Genomic DNA, 18,602 nt, shown 5'->3' with positions numbered 1-18,602 from the left:
CAGCGTGCATCAGCTGATATACACACATATAGTAGAGGACTCCTGGGTCGGTGTTCATTCAGATAATGCACCTAACCCTCAAGAGACTGGAGGCCCCAGAGAGTTTAGAGGTCAGGTGGGGTGGGAGGTGGGAACGTCCATGTGGAGACAGGGGGATGAGAGGAGGCATGGCGTGTAGAACAGTGGGGGGTAGACAGGGGTAAGGGAACAAAATAAAATACGGAGTGTAAAAAATTAATTAATTAAAAAATCAAAAAATATTGCGTGCGTATGTGCATATGTAAGAAGATACATACGCCACAGCGTGTATGTGGATGTTAGAGAACATCAGCGTAGAGCTGATTTTCTCTTTCCATCTGTATCTGGGCTTTGAGAATTGCACTGAGGTGACCAGGCTTATACAGCAAGAACATTTACCCACTGAGCCTTCTCGTCAGCTCTGAGCTGTATTTTATTTGTGGGATATTGTCATGTGACTTGACTGTTTTAGTATATATTGTTTCTTACTGTCATACTAAGCTATAGTCCCCTCATATAATAGTTTGCATATATGAATATTTTCTCCTTTATGTACTGGAGACTGGTAAAGCTCTCCACAATTGTAAGAAATCTTAATGTTTACAAATAGTTAAGAAAGAGATTTTCAGTCCCTCCTCTGCTGCATTCCAGTCTACAGAGTTTGATCTATTCTTTCATCCAATCCCTATCTCTAGATGATATCTCTCCATGAAAGAAAACAAACATTAGGAGTTCGTTTTCGGGGAGATTAGTCTAAATATTTTATTATGTGTGGCTTCATTAAATATTATAAAAATTTATGCAAAACTACTCAATAATGTAGTGTCTCCCATTCATAGTTTGTATAAATTAGGGGGAATTAAGAATATATTTTGGGAATACATCACAGGCTCTAGAAAACAATTATAAACAACCCCTTTCAACAAAGGCCTCTGCATAAATTAAATAAATCCAAACTATTTGCAAAGATAAACCAAGGAAGATATCTAAAAATGAAAATAGCTTCTGTACTTTGTCATACTGGTGGCTCCACACTGTTGTTTACTAGATATTTTAAGGACTTTTTAGAGAGAATATATATAAAGTAGGTCACAATTGGAAACAATTAAGAAATCATTCTGCATGTGCTGTCTCCACACCCACCTCCTTCCTCCTTCCAGCTCCATTATAAGGAGCTCCACTCCACTCCAGTGGCCGCTAACAGGCCTGCCTAAGAAGGAACTGCCAAGTTAAATCCCCTCCTATTGCTTTGCCTGTCCCGGGGAGCTTACACCACTGCCCCGAGTTAGCTGCATGCTGATCCCCAAGCTCCAGTCTGGATACCACCCCTCCAGGCTCCAACAGGGAACAGATCCCTGCTTCATGCAGAACATCTGGATCAGGACCCCTTCCTGATACCTGCTGCACTGGGACCATCAGGGAACAACCAGATGGACAAAAGCTAGAATAAGAGCACAAACAAGAGCGATGCAGGGCAACATGGGACCTCCAGAGCAAAGCTATCCCACTACAGCCAGCCCTGTACACAAATGAAGCACCAAAAAATGACCTTAAATCCAAACTAATCAAGATTATGTATGCCTTTAAAGAGGAAATTAGTAAATCCCTCAAGCAATACAGGAAAATACAATTAAACAGGTAGAGATCTTTAAAGAGGAAATTAATATATCCCTCAAAGAAATAAAGAAAAATACAATTAAACAGATTAAGAAAATAAATAAAATTGTTCAAAACGTTAAAATGGAAATAGAAGCAATAAATACAATACAATCTGAGGTTATGCTCGAGATAGAAAAGGTAGGAAAGAGAACAGCAACCACATATGCAACCATCAGCAACTGAATGCAAGAGATGGAAGAGAGAATCTTAGACATAGAGAATATGATAGAAGAAAATGTTAAAATTAAGAAGTTCCTGAAACTTCCAGGAAATCTGGGATACTATGAAAAGACCTAACATAAAAATAGTAGGAGTAGAAGGTGAAAATCCCAGCTCCAAGGACTAGAAAAATATTTTCAACAAAGTCATAGAAGAAAATTTCTCCAACCTAAAGAAAGAGATACCTATAAACATGCTAGAAACTCACAGAACACCAATTAGATTGGACCAGAAAAGAAAATCCTTCTACCACAGAATAATCAAAACACTAAATGTACAGATCAAAGAAAGCATATAAAGAGCTTCAAGGGGAAAAGACCACATAACAAACAAAGGCAGACTATCAGAATTTTACCTGACTTCTCAACAGAGACTCTAAAACTTAAAAGAGTCTGGAAAGATATCTTACAGCTTCTAAGAAACCATAGATGCCAATTTTTCTATACCCAGCAAAATTTTCAATCACCATAGACAGAGAAAACAAGATATTCCAAGACAAAGCCAAATTTAAACAATATTTATCCACAAATCCCGTCCTACAAAAGATACTAGAAAGAATACTCCCCCAGAAAGAAGTTAATCACACACAAGAAAACATAGGAAATAATTCTATACCCGCAAAAACAAAATAAGGGAAACACACACACACACACACACACACACACACACACACATTAATACCACCAACATAAAAATAACAGGAATTAACAATCATTGATGAATTAACCATCATTGGTCATTAATATCTTTCAATATCAATCGACTCAATTCCCCAATAAAAAGACACAGGATAACTGAATGGATGTGAAAACAGGATCCAACATTCTACCACATACAAGAAACATACTTCATCAACAAAGATAGACATTATCTCAGAGTAAAGGGCTAGAATAAAATTTTCCAAGCAAAAAGATCTAAGAAACAAGCTGGAGTAGCCATTCCAAATTAATTTTATTAGACTTCAACAAAAAGTAATCAAGAGTTGTGAAAGGACACTTCTTATCTGTCAAAGAAAAAATTCAGAAGATCACATGTCAATTCTGAACATATATACCCCAAATTCAAAGGTACCCATATTCCTAAAAGAAACATTACTAAAGCTTAAATTGCACACTGAACCCCACAACCTAATTGTGGGAGATGTCAATACCATACTCTCAGCAATGGACATGTTATCAAGACATAAACTAAACAGAGAAATAATGAAACTAACAGAGGTTATGGATCAAATGGACCAAACATATCTACAGAACCATTCACCCAAACACAAAAGAATATACCTTCTTCTCAGCAGCACCTCACTGAACCTTCTCAGAATCTCACTATCTAGTTGATCAAAAGTAAGCCACAACAGATATGAGAAAATTGAAATAACTCCTTGAATCATATCAGAACACCATGAATTAAAGATGGACTTCAACAGCAAGAGAAACAACAGAACACCTACATACTTCATGGAAACAGAACAACATTCTACTCAATGGTCATGGAAGAAATAAGAAACTAAAGACTTTCTGGAATCAATTGAAATGAAGGCACCATGCCTAAACTTATGGGACTCAATGAAAGCACTGCTAAAGGGAAAGTTCATAGTACTAAGTGCCTTCACTAGGAAATTACAATATTTTCATAGTAGAGATTTAAGAGGACACCTGAAAGCTCTACATTAAAAGAGATGCAAACATACCCCAGACACATAGAGAGCAGGCAATAAACTCAGGGCTGAAATCAATGTTAGAAACAAAGAGAACAATATGAACAACCAATCAAACTAAGTGGTGATTTTGAGAAAATCAGCTAGATAGAAAATCCTTTAGTCAGACTATCTAAAAGGCAGAGATACAGTATCCAAATAAACAGAATCAGAAATAAAAATGGAGACATAACTACAGACAATGCAGAAATTCAAGGATTCATTAAGTCTTCCTCAAAAGCCTGTACTCCACAAAATTAGAATACCTAAATGAAAGGGATGATTTTCTAGATAAATTCCAATTACTAAGTTAAATCAAGATCAGTTAAACAATCTAAATAGCTCAATAATCCTGAAGAAAATAGAAGCAGTCATTAAACATCTTTCAAGCAAAAATTTTCTAGGGTCAGATGGTTCCAGAATTCTACCAGACTTTCAAAGAAGAGCTAATACCAATACTTCTCAAACTATTCCACTAAATAGAAACAGAAGGAACACTGCCAAACTCATTCCATGAGGCCACGGTCACCTGATACCTAAATCACACCAAGAAAAATAATTTTAGATCGATTCCCCTTATAAAAGTTGATGCAAAAATACTCAGTAAAACACTAGTAAACCAAATCTAGGACATCAGAGACATCATCCATCAAGATGAAATAGGCTTCATCTCAGGTGTGCAGGAGTGGTTTAATATATGAAAATCCCTCAATATAATCCACCATATAAACAAACTGATAAATAAAATAAAAAAAAACCCCACATGGTCATCTCATTCCATGATGAAAAAAACCTTTGACAAAAATCCAACACCTTTTCATGTTAAAAGTCTTGGAGAGATCCAGGATACAAAGCACATACCTAGACATAACGAAATCAATATAGAGCAATCCAATAGCCAAAATCAAAGTAAGCAGAGAGAAACCTAAAGCAAATCTAGCAAGAAAGGCAATGAATGTGGGGGCATCTCTGAGAATAACTGGAGATCTTGGACAGGGGAGGCTCTGTGGTATCTATGGGGTAACCTTAATTGAGACTCCTACCACCTGAATATATGAAGACTGAAGTAGTCACCTCCTGTAACCAGGTGGCACACACCTGTAGTAGTGCAGGGAGGGTATACTACCTCCGGTAGTGCAGAGAGAGACATCAACCCACCCACAAAACCTTCAGCCGCAAACTATTCCTGCCTATGAGATGCACAGGGATAAATATTTAGCAGAGATTGAGGGAATGGCCATCCAAATGACCTGCCCAACTTGAAACACATTCCATGTAAGATAGTCAGTCTCTGACACTGTTGATGATACTCTGCTATGATTATAGACAGGAACCTAACATAACTGACTCATAAGAGGCTTCATCGATCAGTAGATGGAAATAGATGCAGAGATCCACAACCAAACATCACATAGTGTTCAAGGAGTCTTGTGGAAAAGTATCGGTTAGAACTGAGCAAGCCAGAGTGGTCAAGGCCACCACAAGAAGACCTACAGAATCAACTAACCTGGGCCTGTGGGGCCTCGCAGAGACTGACTCACAAAAGAGCAGGCAGGGATTGGACTGAGGTCCCCAACGCACTTATAGCAGAACTGCATCTTGGTCTTCATGGGGGTCGCCTAACAATTGGAGCAGAGGCTCTCTGACTCAGGTGCCTGAGGCTAGATCCCTCCCCTAACAGGACTGCCTAGTTGGGACTCAGTGGGAGAGGATGCGCTTTGGCCTACTGCAAATGGCTGTCCCAGAGAAGGTGGTAACCAGGAGGCCTGCCCCTTCTCTGAGGAAAAAGGGGAAAGGGTAATATAGGGACGAATTTGTAAGGGTAGGACTGAGAGGACAGGGTATCTGGGACAATAGGGGTGTAAAGTGAATAAGTAAGTTAGCAATAAATAAATAAATATAGATAGATAGATAGATAGATAGATAGATAGATAGATAATAAAAAGAAACAACTCTACTTCTAATTTATTTTTCTTAATAGTTATAAATCAAGATCCATCTCTTCCCCAAAGATGGATTTCATTAATTATCAAATATATATATATATTTCTGAGATGTTCTCTGACATTTTCCCTTAATAAAATCATTCTGATTATAAATATAACCCATTTTAACAGGCACTGAATGCCTTCTATGTACAGTGTGTTTAAACTGAATGATGAAATCTGGCCTATCATCTCTTGTAAATGAAATTGTATGGAAACACAGGCTCCTTTTTTAATCACTTAGTATCGATGGTCAGTTTTGTCATATATTGTCATTACTGAGTAAGTATGATAGAAATATTACAGTCTGCCAAGTCAAAAAGTTTTGCTATTAGAACTTTATAAGAAGGTGTTTCAATCTCCATTTAACAGCAAATGTTTCAAGAATTTTCAAGAATTTCCATATTGATGTTGAGTTTCAACAGAGATAATAGGAATAAAAGAGATTTCCACATACTTTGCTCCTCTTTAGGCTTGGTGCACATTGATGGGCAGATCAGAGAGGGAATAAATGCTCTACTCCTATAAGCAGTTTGAAAAAAAAAAAAGACCTTAATGTTGTGCTAATGGGACCAGCATGTTCCCTTTTGATAGGACACACTGCAGTGTAAACACCAAGCCAGGGGCCACTGGTTTGTAAAGTATTCACTCTTTAAGATCTGGGTATTTCAGTTATGAATGTTGAAAACCGTGAGGCTCACCAAATGCCTATCAACCTCACAAAGTGTTTAATACTGAGGAGCCTGGTTGATACAGGGAGAACACAGAATCTACACGTTACCTGTGTGATGCTCGTCAATCCAGGCTTGCAGGTACATGAAGAGCAGAAGCCCTGCGGTCCCAAACAGCAGGACAGAGAAGAAGACTTGTTTGGCTTTCATGACCACTTCAGGCGGCTGCGTTTCTCTTCATGTCTGAATCCAAAGGCTGCAAGGTCTAATTCTCCATGGAGCTTTATTGCTTTCTTGATCTCTTGGGAGTCATTACTCAGAGTAACCTAGAATTTAAAAAATCCACATTGTAATGGCTAATGGGGGTTGTGTTCAAATATGGAAAAATGCATATCAATAGCAGTGAAATCTCAAGTACATGGTAAAGTATGGAAAGAGGAAACCTATAGTGAATCCATTCAGAAAGGAACTGGGTGTCTAATTCATGGAGCACTAGACATTCTTATCTTTCCCATAATAAAGCACAGGGTAACATTTAATCAGGTGAAAAGTTTTGCTGAATTTAAGCTATTTAAAGTTTTAAACAGACAAAGCGAAGATTTGAGTTGTGTCACCATGAAGGGAGGGTGCAAAAAAGAAATAGAATGGATTGAAAAAGGAGGAATGAGGGTTAGGACACGCTTGAAGAATCTGGGGAAACCTTTGATGTTTTTAGAATCCAAGGGTGGGAGGATGCTCAAACTCCTTAGGGGAAAAAGGACCCAATATTCACATGCAACCATATTTCAACTCTGGTCTATGGTAAAGTATCTCTAGAATATATATAAACATACACATACATACACATACACACATAAACACATACACAGACACACACATACACATGCACACACATACATGTGTGCGTGCACACATACACATACACACATATGCACATACTCACATATATACATATACATACACCTACACACACATGCACATACACACACACCCATACACATATACATATGGTGTAAAGGTACAGTGTAAATGTTTTATGAATGACTGTGACACGCTGCTCTCCAGGGAATTATGCACCGGAACGACCTCAGGTTCAGTTCTGGTGTAGTCCTTTGTTTCTGAATATTTTGATGAAGTCTGTAAAGGTTCAGTACTGACATTTGTTTTTGCCAAATATTTCCAATCCCACATTTGATGAACCAAAAGATAAAGAGGACTAACTGTACATAAAATTCAAAACTGCAAAGTTTAAGCTAGCATTTCTTATTTAGGTAAAATAACAGATTTATTCAACTTAAATGGTGGGTTTACATCGTTGTGGGCATAAGGAATGAATAGCAAAGGCCTGGGTCTGAAAATTTCCTCCCATAAGAACATAATTAATGAAATCTATCAGAGCTCATAAAGCTCCACCACAGCAATGATAGATTACTTAAATTATAAACCAAAAAAACCTATTGGAATCAGCTTTTTCTCTGAACAAACTTATTAATATCTTAATTTTATTCTATGTAATACTCACTTCTGAGAATGTAGTAGAAATGTGAACATTCTCCTTAAAAAATAATATAAAACCAAAGGCATGAAATGCTGGTATCTGTGTGAATCTTCCTTGAAATTCAAGAGAGGATAGTGGTGTCTGCTGAACTGTGCTAAGCAGCCAGGGGCTTTGCTTGGTTAACAGCCTGGCCAATGGGATTACTGTCAAGATGGTACCGAAGACATCAGCAAGTCTTGGCCACACACATTTCCATTCTGGATGAGTTGCATAAATATTTCTTCAGTATGAAGACACTGTACACACTGTGTACATATCTGATACATAGCTGTGTCTATATCTGATCTTTTATCTCAAAATCAAAGTCTATGAGGGAGATAAGTCTTTGAGGGAGAATTCTGAGCATCTTAGTTAAAGGCTGTATTAGTTAGAGTTTTGTTTCTGTGATAAAACACCCCAATAAAAATCCAGGGTAGAAGCTCAGGCAGGAGTCTGGAGGGAGGGGGTGCGGAGACACTGCTGAGGAGGGCTGTGTGCTGCCTGGCTCTCCTGGTGGTCTGTCCGTCTTTCATTCTCATCCCGAGACCCTTTTTCATTTTGGAGAAAAAGTATCATCCCTCCATCCCTCCATTCCCCTTTCTTACTCCAACTCTTCCCATGCCTCACCCCAACTTCCTCCCAAGTTCCTGGCTTCTTCTTTTTTTGTTATTATTATATATTTATTTGTGTACATATGTAAACATAGCCTTGTGAGGCCATTTCTCCTTTGAATCATCTGGAAGTGTGCCTTTTACTCTCACTCCAGTCACATTTACAGTTAACACTGGGACAGTTCTCGCTGACTGGCACATACCCACTACTGTGCTATCAGCCTGGAAGTTTCTACCTTCTATTTTCTAGTACCTCAGCTAAATGGAATCACCAGTATTTTGTTGTTGTTAAAGATTTATTTTTATTTTGTGCATACAAGTGTTTGTCTGAATGTTTATCCTGTGCGTGTTTTACTGTACACAAAGGTCAGAAGAGGGCCTTAGATCATCTGGTATTAGTGTTAAAGATAATTAGCCTCCACATTGGTACTGAGACCCGAACCCAGGTCCTCTGCAAGAATAGCAAATGCCATTAACCACCAAAGCATTTCTGCAGCCTCAATATTGACCTTTTGGTGAATTGCTTGTGTCATATAGCGCATGATTCATTGAGATTGTAGCTTGTGCCAAAGTTTCCTTTTAGTTTAGGACAAATAGCATTTTATAATTTGTGTCATCAGAACTTGTTTTCCCAGTCATCTGTCCATGGACACTTGGGTGGTGTCCACTGTATGGCTAGTGTGACTAATACTGCTGTGAATATGATGTTCATGGACCCCATTGGGAGCCTTGCCCAGCACTACTTGCTTGTCTCCAAATATTCCACTTCTGGGTCACATGGTAATTGTGGCAATACTGTTTTCAAAGTTTTCAGGAAGCCACAGTGGTTGTTCTACATTCTCAGTAGCAGTGTGCTAAACATTGCTTCTTTATGTTTTTGTTTTGGTTTGGCCTTTTGTTTTGATTTTATTTGTTTGTGTTGTTTTGATTTGGTTTCAGTTAGTGTCACACTATGTAAGCCGGGCTGGTTTAAATCCTTCCTGCCTCATGTGCAACCATGGCCTGCTCACATGGTTCTCGTTAAGTAGTATTAAGTTTTTAGTAATTGTCAAAGTGATGGACATAAGGTAGTATGTATTTTTCATTTTCTTAATGAGTAGTGATTTTGAGCATTTTAATGTGCTTTTTGGACATTTGTGTGAGGAAAAAAATGCCCATTAAATTTTTTTGTTCATTTTATCTTATTTATGTTTTAATGATTCCTCCTAGTCATCAACCTCTTCATTCTGACACAATACTTATGTGCCTTGAGCTGGAATCGCCAACAAAGGTCAGTCTGAGTGCTCTCACATCAATCATTAAGCAAGAAAATGCCTTGTAGACACTCCCACAGGCCAGTCTGATAGAGGCAAGTCCTCAGCTGAAGTTCCTTCTTCCCACGTGACTCTCCCTTATGTCAAGATAAAAACAGCTGTAAGTAATTGCATGGCCAGTTAAATGGTAGTATTTAGAAATCATTTTTACATTCTTTCTCTCTTCTTTTACTTCCAATACTATTTCATTATATAGTCCAGGCTAGCCCCAACTCTGTGTTCTCCTGTGTCTGCATTCTAAGATCTGAGGTTGGAGTTGTGTACCACCACATGCAGCTTCTTTAGCCACTGCAGTTTTTGCATAGAACTTGACTTTAAAGCAAGTATAAGAGGTCAGATTTCATGTGTGCATGAGTGGAATGTACAGAGTAATTAAAATGATCATTTGATTAAGAAAAATTACAACTCCAAAGCATTTATGCACAAGAAGAGAAAACACCGTCACCCACTCCCACTTTCTTTACTTTTTAATAGTGCTGTGGAAGGGACAGAATAAGACCAGCCTGGATGTCAACATCTGAGGTCACTTCAAGCCTGCTTTCCTTAGTCCCCAAAGGAAGTAGCAACTTTGAGCGATTTTACCAATGCTTTGGGGATTTCAAGTCTTTTCTATTAGGGCAAAAAAGTAGGTTTTAAAGATGTCGAAAATCTGCTCTTTTGATTGTTGATACTTCGCACCTAGGTTGAATAAAAGTGTGTGTGTGTGTGTGTGTGTTCCAACTATGTGCAGCAAAGACAAACTTCCGAATGAAACTATGAAAGTAAGCCAGATTTTGCTTTCTTTGATAACTGCAGTTAAACAATGAGCTGACATATTTCCTGGGTATCTCAGATGATTTGGATAGGAGGAAAACAGTTAAACAAAATCTAGTTCTAACAAAGAAATAGTTGTTTACAAGAAGAAGTAGACTTCTACAATCTGTCCACATAATTAAAAATTATCTCAGAAGAGGAAAGACAGGAGAAAACTTACAAATCACAGTGGTGCCACAAACCTGCGGGATGGTGGGTGTGAGAGCCCACAGAAGCACCCCTTGGGGGTTTGCAAAGGAAAATTATTACCCACTCTTCTGGAAACAGATTAAGCATTTGCCCTGATTTTTTCCGGAGGTGTTGCTATCCTCTTGCAGTCCTCCTGGGTGTGGAAGCAGCCTGAGAGCCGGAATTGTTATTGTGGCAGATGTGGGGAGGACAGAGCAGTTAAAGCCACAAGGCAGAAAGGCAATCTGGTGTAAAGCAGAGAGATCTGTTTGCTTTTCCTCCACCTTAGCACACTAACCCAACGTTGGCATGAGGAAATGGCTCTAATTAAACACACGTGAGGTGGTATGAGAAACCATTTGTGCTTTAAGCAAACGTGAAGGACAGTTGTGATGGGAACATGCACCCACTTGGAGATCAGATATCTTCCTGCACGCCTGCAGGAAGAAGTGTAGGCTGCTGGGGACTGAAGTTACATAGAACAATGCTGGTTTACGTACAAGCATAAAGTGACGTTTCTACAGGTAAAGGTTTTCTGAGCTCCGCACAGCCTCTTCTTGTCTGGGTAATGGATACACCATCAGTTTGGTGAGAGCTAACAACTTGAAGCTTTCAACTCAACTTGGAGGAGAGAGAACTGAGTAAGAGCAAGGGCTATATTTTGCAGTCTGTCAGTGCATTGTTCTGCCTTGTGAGAAGTGAGACAATGAGGAGGGAGATGTTTTCCTCCTGTTTATCAGTTGTTTTCTTAGACGGTTGATGTGCTTGCACAATTATCAAAAGATCTACACACACAATCCTACCATTATGATTCCCAGAACTTGAAACTTGTTCTTTTAAAACATGAAGGCCGTCAACAAAAGCATCTCACAACTTAAGAATAGTTAAAAAAATATTAATTACAGGCAATTAATAGGTAAGGAAACCCCAAGTTGCTAAGCTCAATTGCAGCTGATGATTTTAGCACAATAGCACTGGGATTTGTAGCAAAGTTAATTTTAGGACTAAATGAGAGCCACAGTTTAGTACAGAAGGAAGCCGGAAGATGAGGGCTTGTCTCCTGCTCTGACCTTAAGTTGGAACTCAGCAGCCATGCCTTCTAACATTACCTGTGGTGGCTGGACCATTCCATGTTCCTATCATCTAAGAGAACAGACACCATCAAAGGTGAACTACATCCATAACTATGACCCTTCCACATCCTCTCTACCTAGCCATGCATCTTGGTGCTGTCTCGGCAAACCCAGTGTACTCACTCTGCCTCCATCCTCTCCAGGTTCCTGTGATGGGCGACTCCATTAACCTACTTAGTGTTGGACTACCCTCAGAGGCTCCCTCCTCTCCACCCTTCCAGGGTCGCTTGCCATCCCTGGACAGGTTTCCAGTTAGACACCTCAGGGCTGTATCTCAAACCCAGATTCCCTGAGACTGCGATGGTGTTATGCTGCCAGAACTTATGAAATGATGTAGTGGGAAATAATTAAAATATAGTACCACCCTGCCAGGCCTCGGCTCCAAGTCCCGGGGGTCTCTCTCTCCTGCCTAGCACTCACTCCTTCCAAGTATAGGGCAAAGACTTGAGTAGTTAACCAAATATATTTATGTATATGAAACTCCCAATTTCATAATGCTAATTTACAATGATAAAGTTTTACCCCAATATTTCTAACCTCTCAGCACACCAGAAACACATCTGATGTCATCTGGATCTGCGGGTCTCCTCCTCTGCTCCCTCCTGCAGCTCCCAGGCTCCCTCTCTCTCTGGCCTCCTTCTCTTAGCTCCTCCTCCTCATCTCTCCCCTCCAATCACTGGCCTCTCACTGCCTCTCTCCGCCCCTCCTTCTCTTAGCTCCTCCTCCTCTCTCCCCTCCAATCACTGGCCTCTCACTGCCCCAATGTGAATGGGTAGGAAATATTTTGCATCCAAAGGATTGAATTGTTTCCAGTTTCCTGCTTTGTTAGATTTTCCCACTCTACCTGCCACTTAAGTTTTCTCCATATCCCGTCCCTGTTTTTCTTATTTAGATAGTTTTTTTTGTTTTCACTTGCTTATACTGGCATAACAGAGACCTTCCTGTTTATGACTTTTTCTGCCTCGAATATGGAGCGGAGTTTTGCTATTTTTAGCCTGGTATCGTTGACCAGGATGATATTGGCTTCATGGCAGAACAGAGATAGGCTGCTGGGTCCCTCCTTTCCTTGCACATTGGGAACCCCACAGCTCCGGGGGAAACTGACAGATTTTTGTCTTCTCTTTCTTCATTTTGAGGAAGCTGGGTACTTTCCTCCTTATCTCTAGCTAACACTGGCAGTGAAGTCTCAGCTCTGCCAGTGCCTTCCACATTTACAACCTAACAGGCTCACAATTTCTGTCCGTTTCACAGCTGTTTACTTCCTTCTGGCCCGGCTTTGAGTCTGGTTATACTTTCGCACTCTGTCCCTTCCATTTTCCACTTATTGTTGTTTAGTTCTGGCACTAGACTAGGAGAATAAAGTATAAACGCAGACCCCTCTCTTTGCCAGAAACCCCCATGTCTTTGACCAGCTCTAATTTATGCTCCCTAAAAAATTCAGGATGACAGCGTTTATTCTATGCATCACAAAGCATTAGGAAATACTAAGTCATCAGAATGGATGATGTTTCTGGAAAGTATACAACCATCAGGAAGCTTACTCTAAAACATTTTAGTAATCTGGCTTAAGGTTTTTCATTTGCTAAGCATGGTGTGTTAAAAAAAACAATAGCAAGCACCGTGGAAGTCTATTCCTCCTACTAGCCATATTGAGGGTAAGCTGTTGTATGTTTCTAATAATATCCGGTACATTATGGACAGATTTATAATTAAAGGGATTGAAATTAAAATCATGTTCATTGAATTTAGAACCTTGTAGTGCGTGTTAATGAGCATAGTCAGTAAATCTTGAATGAATAGCTTTTAATTAAGTGAAGAGTGAGACCTTAACATAAGACTAGCTGTAGTTTGTGTGATACCACAGTGGGCTTAATTTACTATTTAAAAACAACCTTTTGTGTGTATGCAAGGGTTTGAACCACATACTCCTTCCTGCATGCTAATCATGTGTGTCATTTAGTGACACTCTATCCCATCTATTAACTTATTATTTATTACTTTATTAACAATCGTACAAGCTAGATAATATTGTTTTGATCCATTTTCCTAACTCAAATTCTGTAAGCATTTCAACATTTTCACCAAATGCTTTCTCCCTTCACAAATGTTATTTTAAAGTAATTAGATGTTTTAAAAACAGTAGAATCAGATGTGTCCTGTCGCCAGCTTTCTCCAATGACAACATCTTGCATATGCATAGCATCATTACCAACATAGGGAAGTTAAGAGTGTTACTTTTTGAAGGCTGCAAATATTACACAAAGAGGTCCATCTTGTATTCACAGAGGCTGGTGAACATGCTATCTCCTTGGTAACAAAGAATTTTGAATACAAAGTGAATGAAAGTCACCAGTCAGCTAACCTTAAATAAAACAGATCCTTCTTGGTGAGCTGGTTTAGCTGCATTTAATCACAAATGTTCTGAACAGTGGATGAGGGGGAGGAAGAGGCAGCCTCCGAGACAGGAGGGCTAGAGTGGCCTGTGCTAGCTCTGGAGGAGGAAGAGGGGAGCTGTGCTGCTTCCTAAATATGGAAAACACAAAGAAACAACCTGCACTCAGATGCACAGACAGGAAAGGGTCCCGCTGACCACTTGATTTTAGCCTGCTTCTGACTTCTAGTCTATGTAACTATATGATAACATACTTGTGTTGTTTTAAGGCATTGAATGTATTATGTTTTGTAGTAGAAGCAACAATTAAACGAGCTAAGGATAATAACATTAAAATACTATTTTGAAAGAAGACAGTTGGTAAAAGTTGGTATGGAGGGGTGGAACGGCACTGATGGCTTCTTTTGCAGACCGTTTCTCAGGTTTCATGTCTTCTGGCTTATTCTGTGATTGCTCACCCATTTGGGGTGTTTTGTCACCCATTGCTTTACTCGACAGTAATTTGTAGGTGTTTCTTTATTCATATTGTTCCTGTGATTTCTCATATAATTTATTTAACAGGTACCTTCTACTTTTAGCTGTTGTAGTTAAGATTTAATTATAATTAAAGTCTTTAAGGAGACAAGGCTTTTCCTTTATTTCCTTTGTTTTAGAGGAAAAAGTTTTGAACTCTTAAATTCTGTTATTCAATATGGAGGTTTCGCTTTTTATGCAATATAACCTTTCTTTAAAGACTGTGTAAGGCTAAATGCTGTTGCCCTCAGAAGCCTTTGTTTGTATTAGATGAGGCCAAACCCTCAAAGGGATTATTGCTAAATGGACCATTCATTCTGTACTTCAGTTAAACTTGGCACCACCACCTGGTCTAAAGCTTTCAGAACTTCAACTGTTATAAAATGTTAAGCAAGCATGAAGTAAAAAAACTGTGGGGTTTTACATTTATTTACATGGAACTATAAGAATGTATAAAATATATTCAAATGTCAGACAAGACTCCTCAATACCACCACTAACCTCGTTGTGTAGAACTACCAAGATCATACCAACCAACATGCAAGGTAAATAGAGAATCCATTTTAGTTTGTTAACATATGGGTTCTTGGAGTTCCAGACTTTGGCCACAGGAGAAGGGGAAATGGTAATTTGGGTGGCCAGTAAATAGCCTGATGGGATTATCAATGAGGGAGATGCCTAAACAGCTAACAGAAAACTATCAATTGCTAACAGAGTTAGAAAGTCTAATGAAATGATCTTATTTGGCTGTTGAAATTAATATAGTAACATCAGAAAAGAAGAATAAAATGTGGCTTGTATTGAAAGCTTGCTATTCAAAGTACCCTACCAGAAAGAAACAAAAGTTATAAGCAGGTAGCAGAATTGAAGAATACAGAAGTGACTCCTGTGCTGTTACTCGATGTAGAACTTACAAACTTCAGAATGGGCTAGCCTCACTCCTACCTCCATGGACAGGCATAGAAGAGTATATTCTTGAAAGTGTGCTTCTCTGTTCCCTAGAAAAACAGTTGGCTCATAAAATGACCTGTACCTTCATTTCCTGGGAATTTGAGGCCAGCACAACCTATGTGAGAATCTGTCTCAAGAAGCCAAAACACCAAACCATAAACAAACAAAAAATAGCAATGCATTATCTCCTGCTCTTGGAAGGTGGAAATCTGAAACCCAGGCAGACTTAGAGTGACACCCTTTTAGCTGCTTATTTGCCTTCTGGGCTTCTGCCGGTCTGCACACTGGACACTATCCTCGAGAGGTTCTCTGGCCCAGCAAGGCAGGAGCTTCCAAGCAAAGGGAAAGGGTACCACTGATCTGGCTGCACTGAGCCCAGCCTGATCAAAAAGCTTCACCTTTGGGAGAACCTTCCCTTCCCAGAAAGTGTTACGGCTCTTATAAGACAGATGCTCTCAGGGCAAGGAGTCATTTTCACACACTTTTCTTCCTTCTAGATAGGAATATATAGTTGGAGGTAGGTTGGCATCTGACAGCGGGTGATTCCTATTGGCTTGGTCTGAGATGTTAGGGCTGACTCACCTACATGTGGAGTGGTTTGGGGGCCCTGCCTCTACGTGACTGATGGTCACAACTATTTCTATGGGGGACTTTGACTGCATGATGTGTCCCTGGTGCCGGGACCAGGTGAAGCTCCTACAGTCCCTTTGTGTCCCCGGGGCTTCCAAGCCAGCTCAACCTTACCAGGCCTCAACTTAGAGTCCCACTGCCCCACAGACGTCTAATAATTCCAGGCACCATATGGCTTCTTACCTGCAGTGTCTGCTTTGACTTCACATGTCCTTTCCTCTCCACGCTTCTTTTCTCTCTTAGAAATGTAGGAATATACATACCATTGGGTCAAAAGCCCGCCCAGATAGTGTGCAGTATAATCTCATGTGGAGATTTTTAAGCTAATTACAACAGAGACCCTTTCTACAGACAACACAGGTTCCGGGTGTTAGCATTTGGGTATAACTTTGAGGATCATCAGTCATCACTTTACACCAGCTGACTGTTGGTTTCCCCAATAATGAGCTTATTACAGAGGATCTACTCAAAGAGAAGAGCTTGGGCTGTGTAGTGGTAGCAAATGGTATTTTCTGTCTTACTGAGAATGAATAAACAGGCTGTATGTAGCTCTTGCTGTGCTGAAAGCCCTCTCACTGCCGCAATGAGGGCCAAGCTCAATGGAAGCCAGCACAGTGGAAGGGCAGGAGGAGAAGCCGGCAGAAGAGAGAAGCCTGCAGAGAAGAGAAGCCTGCAGAGAAGAGAAGCCTACAGAAGGACGCGGGTATAGCTCTGGCTGGACCCTGCCTGAGCTTGCTTAGCCTCTGAGATTGTTAATTAGGAGAGCCAATACATTCCTTTTATTTCTCCATCTATTACAAAGCAATTGCCAGTGCAGTGAGGAAACTAAGGAATAAATTACATGTACCATACAGCAGTTTTGGCAGGATAATCACAAGTAGATGGAAATAAATATGCAAACATTTCTTGAGCAGTTATTACATTCAAGATACTGTTCCGAACATTTCATATTGACAGCTTCCTTCTCATGACGGCCTTATTTCTTTGCCAGAGAAGGAAATGACAGATTCACTTACCTGCATGGTTTATACAGTGTTCCTGAAGATATGAGGTAAGGGGGGCAGGCAGAGACAGATCCCCCAAGGCCTTGATGCCCTAATGATAGAGGTAGCTTTCTCCTGCAGACATGATGAATTAATGAAGGTTTTGAAGGAAGTAGATCGATCGGGATTGCATTGAGATGATCAATCATTCTGGGACGATCACCACAGAGATGGTCTGTGTTGTCAGAGGAGAGAAGGCCATAGACATTTGAGCAGAGATGAGGTAGAATCCAAGATAAGACTGGACTACAGTACTCTCCAGCCCCATGTTCTCACGTGCTTTGGCTGATGTGTGCCATTGTCCTTCTCTATTGTCAGTGGTTAGCACTGTTGACATTTGGCCTGTTGCTATGTATTATAATGCTAAATACTGTCCCCCAAGGCCTGGTGGCCCACAGGGACAAGAGAATCACAGACACAATATGACCTTTCTCCTTAAAACTGTTGGTTAAATAAAGATGCCAACAGCCAACTGCCAGGCAGAAGAGACACTGGCAAGGAGGAGGAGAGGGAGAAGGTGGAGAGAGGGGGAAGCCACCATGGGGGAGATGAATCATGAACTTATAGCCATAAAGGCTGGCCAATTGGAGTTATGAGCTGACCAGACGGAACATGAAAAATTATAACTTGGAGTTATTGATAGGAAATTAGATTCTAATAGCATAAAGGGTGGAAATCTGTCCAGCTCTAGTGCTGAATAAGGCTTATTTTAATAATAAAATTTAATTATACATTTAATATATATTTAATTTAGCAATGATATTTAATTTAATATATTTATTTAACATATTTATTAATTTAAATAAATATATTTATTAACTTAAATAAATATATTTAATAAAAATAATTTTAACTATAATTATTATTATTATTCAGTTTTCTTTTATATAGAAACTGGATGAACAGTCAGGGCAAAAAACTCCTGATTGGGATTAAATTATTCTCTACAACATATCATGGCAGTCACTGAGACAGAACACTGAGCCTAACTACCTGAGCTCCGATTCTAACCTGAATGCTAACCAACTTTTCAACGGTAGCCATTATAAAACTCCCATTTGCCCCAAGCTCTTCACATCCACTTACACCGTAAGCAATGAAAGTACTGATCACATGAGCCTGATATGAAACAATGAAAGTCCAGAAATATGTAGGAGTCTTGCCTACAGAACCCCTCAGTATGTCAGTAGCTTTATATTTTACCAGTTAAGCACAGAAGCAGCTGTTTCATAGACAGTTGGTAAAGATTTGCT

The 18,602-nt window shown here is 39.6% G+C and overlaps 1 protein-coding gene across 1 annotated transcript in view; it reads right to left on the bottom strand.

The window, feature by feature from the left end:
* Positions 1-6,467, bottom strand: part of Chst9 (carbohydrate sulfotransferase 9) — a 228,819-nt gene extending 222,352 nt beyond the window's left edge. The window contains exon 1 of the mRNA XM_052155848.1: positions 6,356-6,467. Within this exon, the coding sequence (XP_052011808.1) occupies positions 6,356-6,455 (100 nt within the window). The 5' untranslated portion in view covers positions 6,456-6,467. The remainder of the gene's footprint in view (positions 1-6,355) is intronic.
* Between the last annotated feature and the right edge of the window lie 12,135 nt (positions 6,468-18,602).

Source organism: Apodemus sylvaticus, chromosome 13, assembly GCF_947179515.1.
Source record: "Apodemus sylvaticus chromosome 13, mApoSyl1.1, whole genome shotgun sequence".
Lineage (NCBI taxonomy): Eukaryota > Metazoa > Chordata > Mammalia > Rodentia > Muridae > Apodemus > Apodemus sylvaticus.
This window is presented reverse-complemented; position numbering and strand designations above follow the sequence as displayed.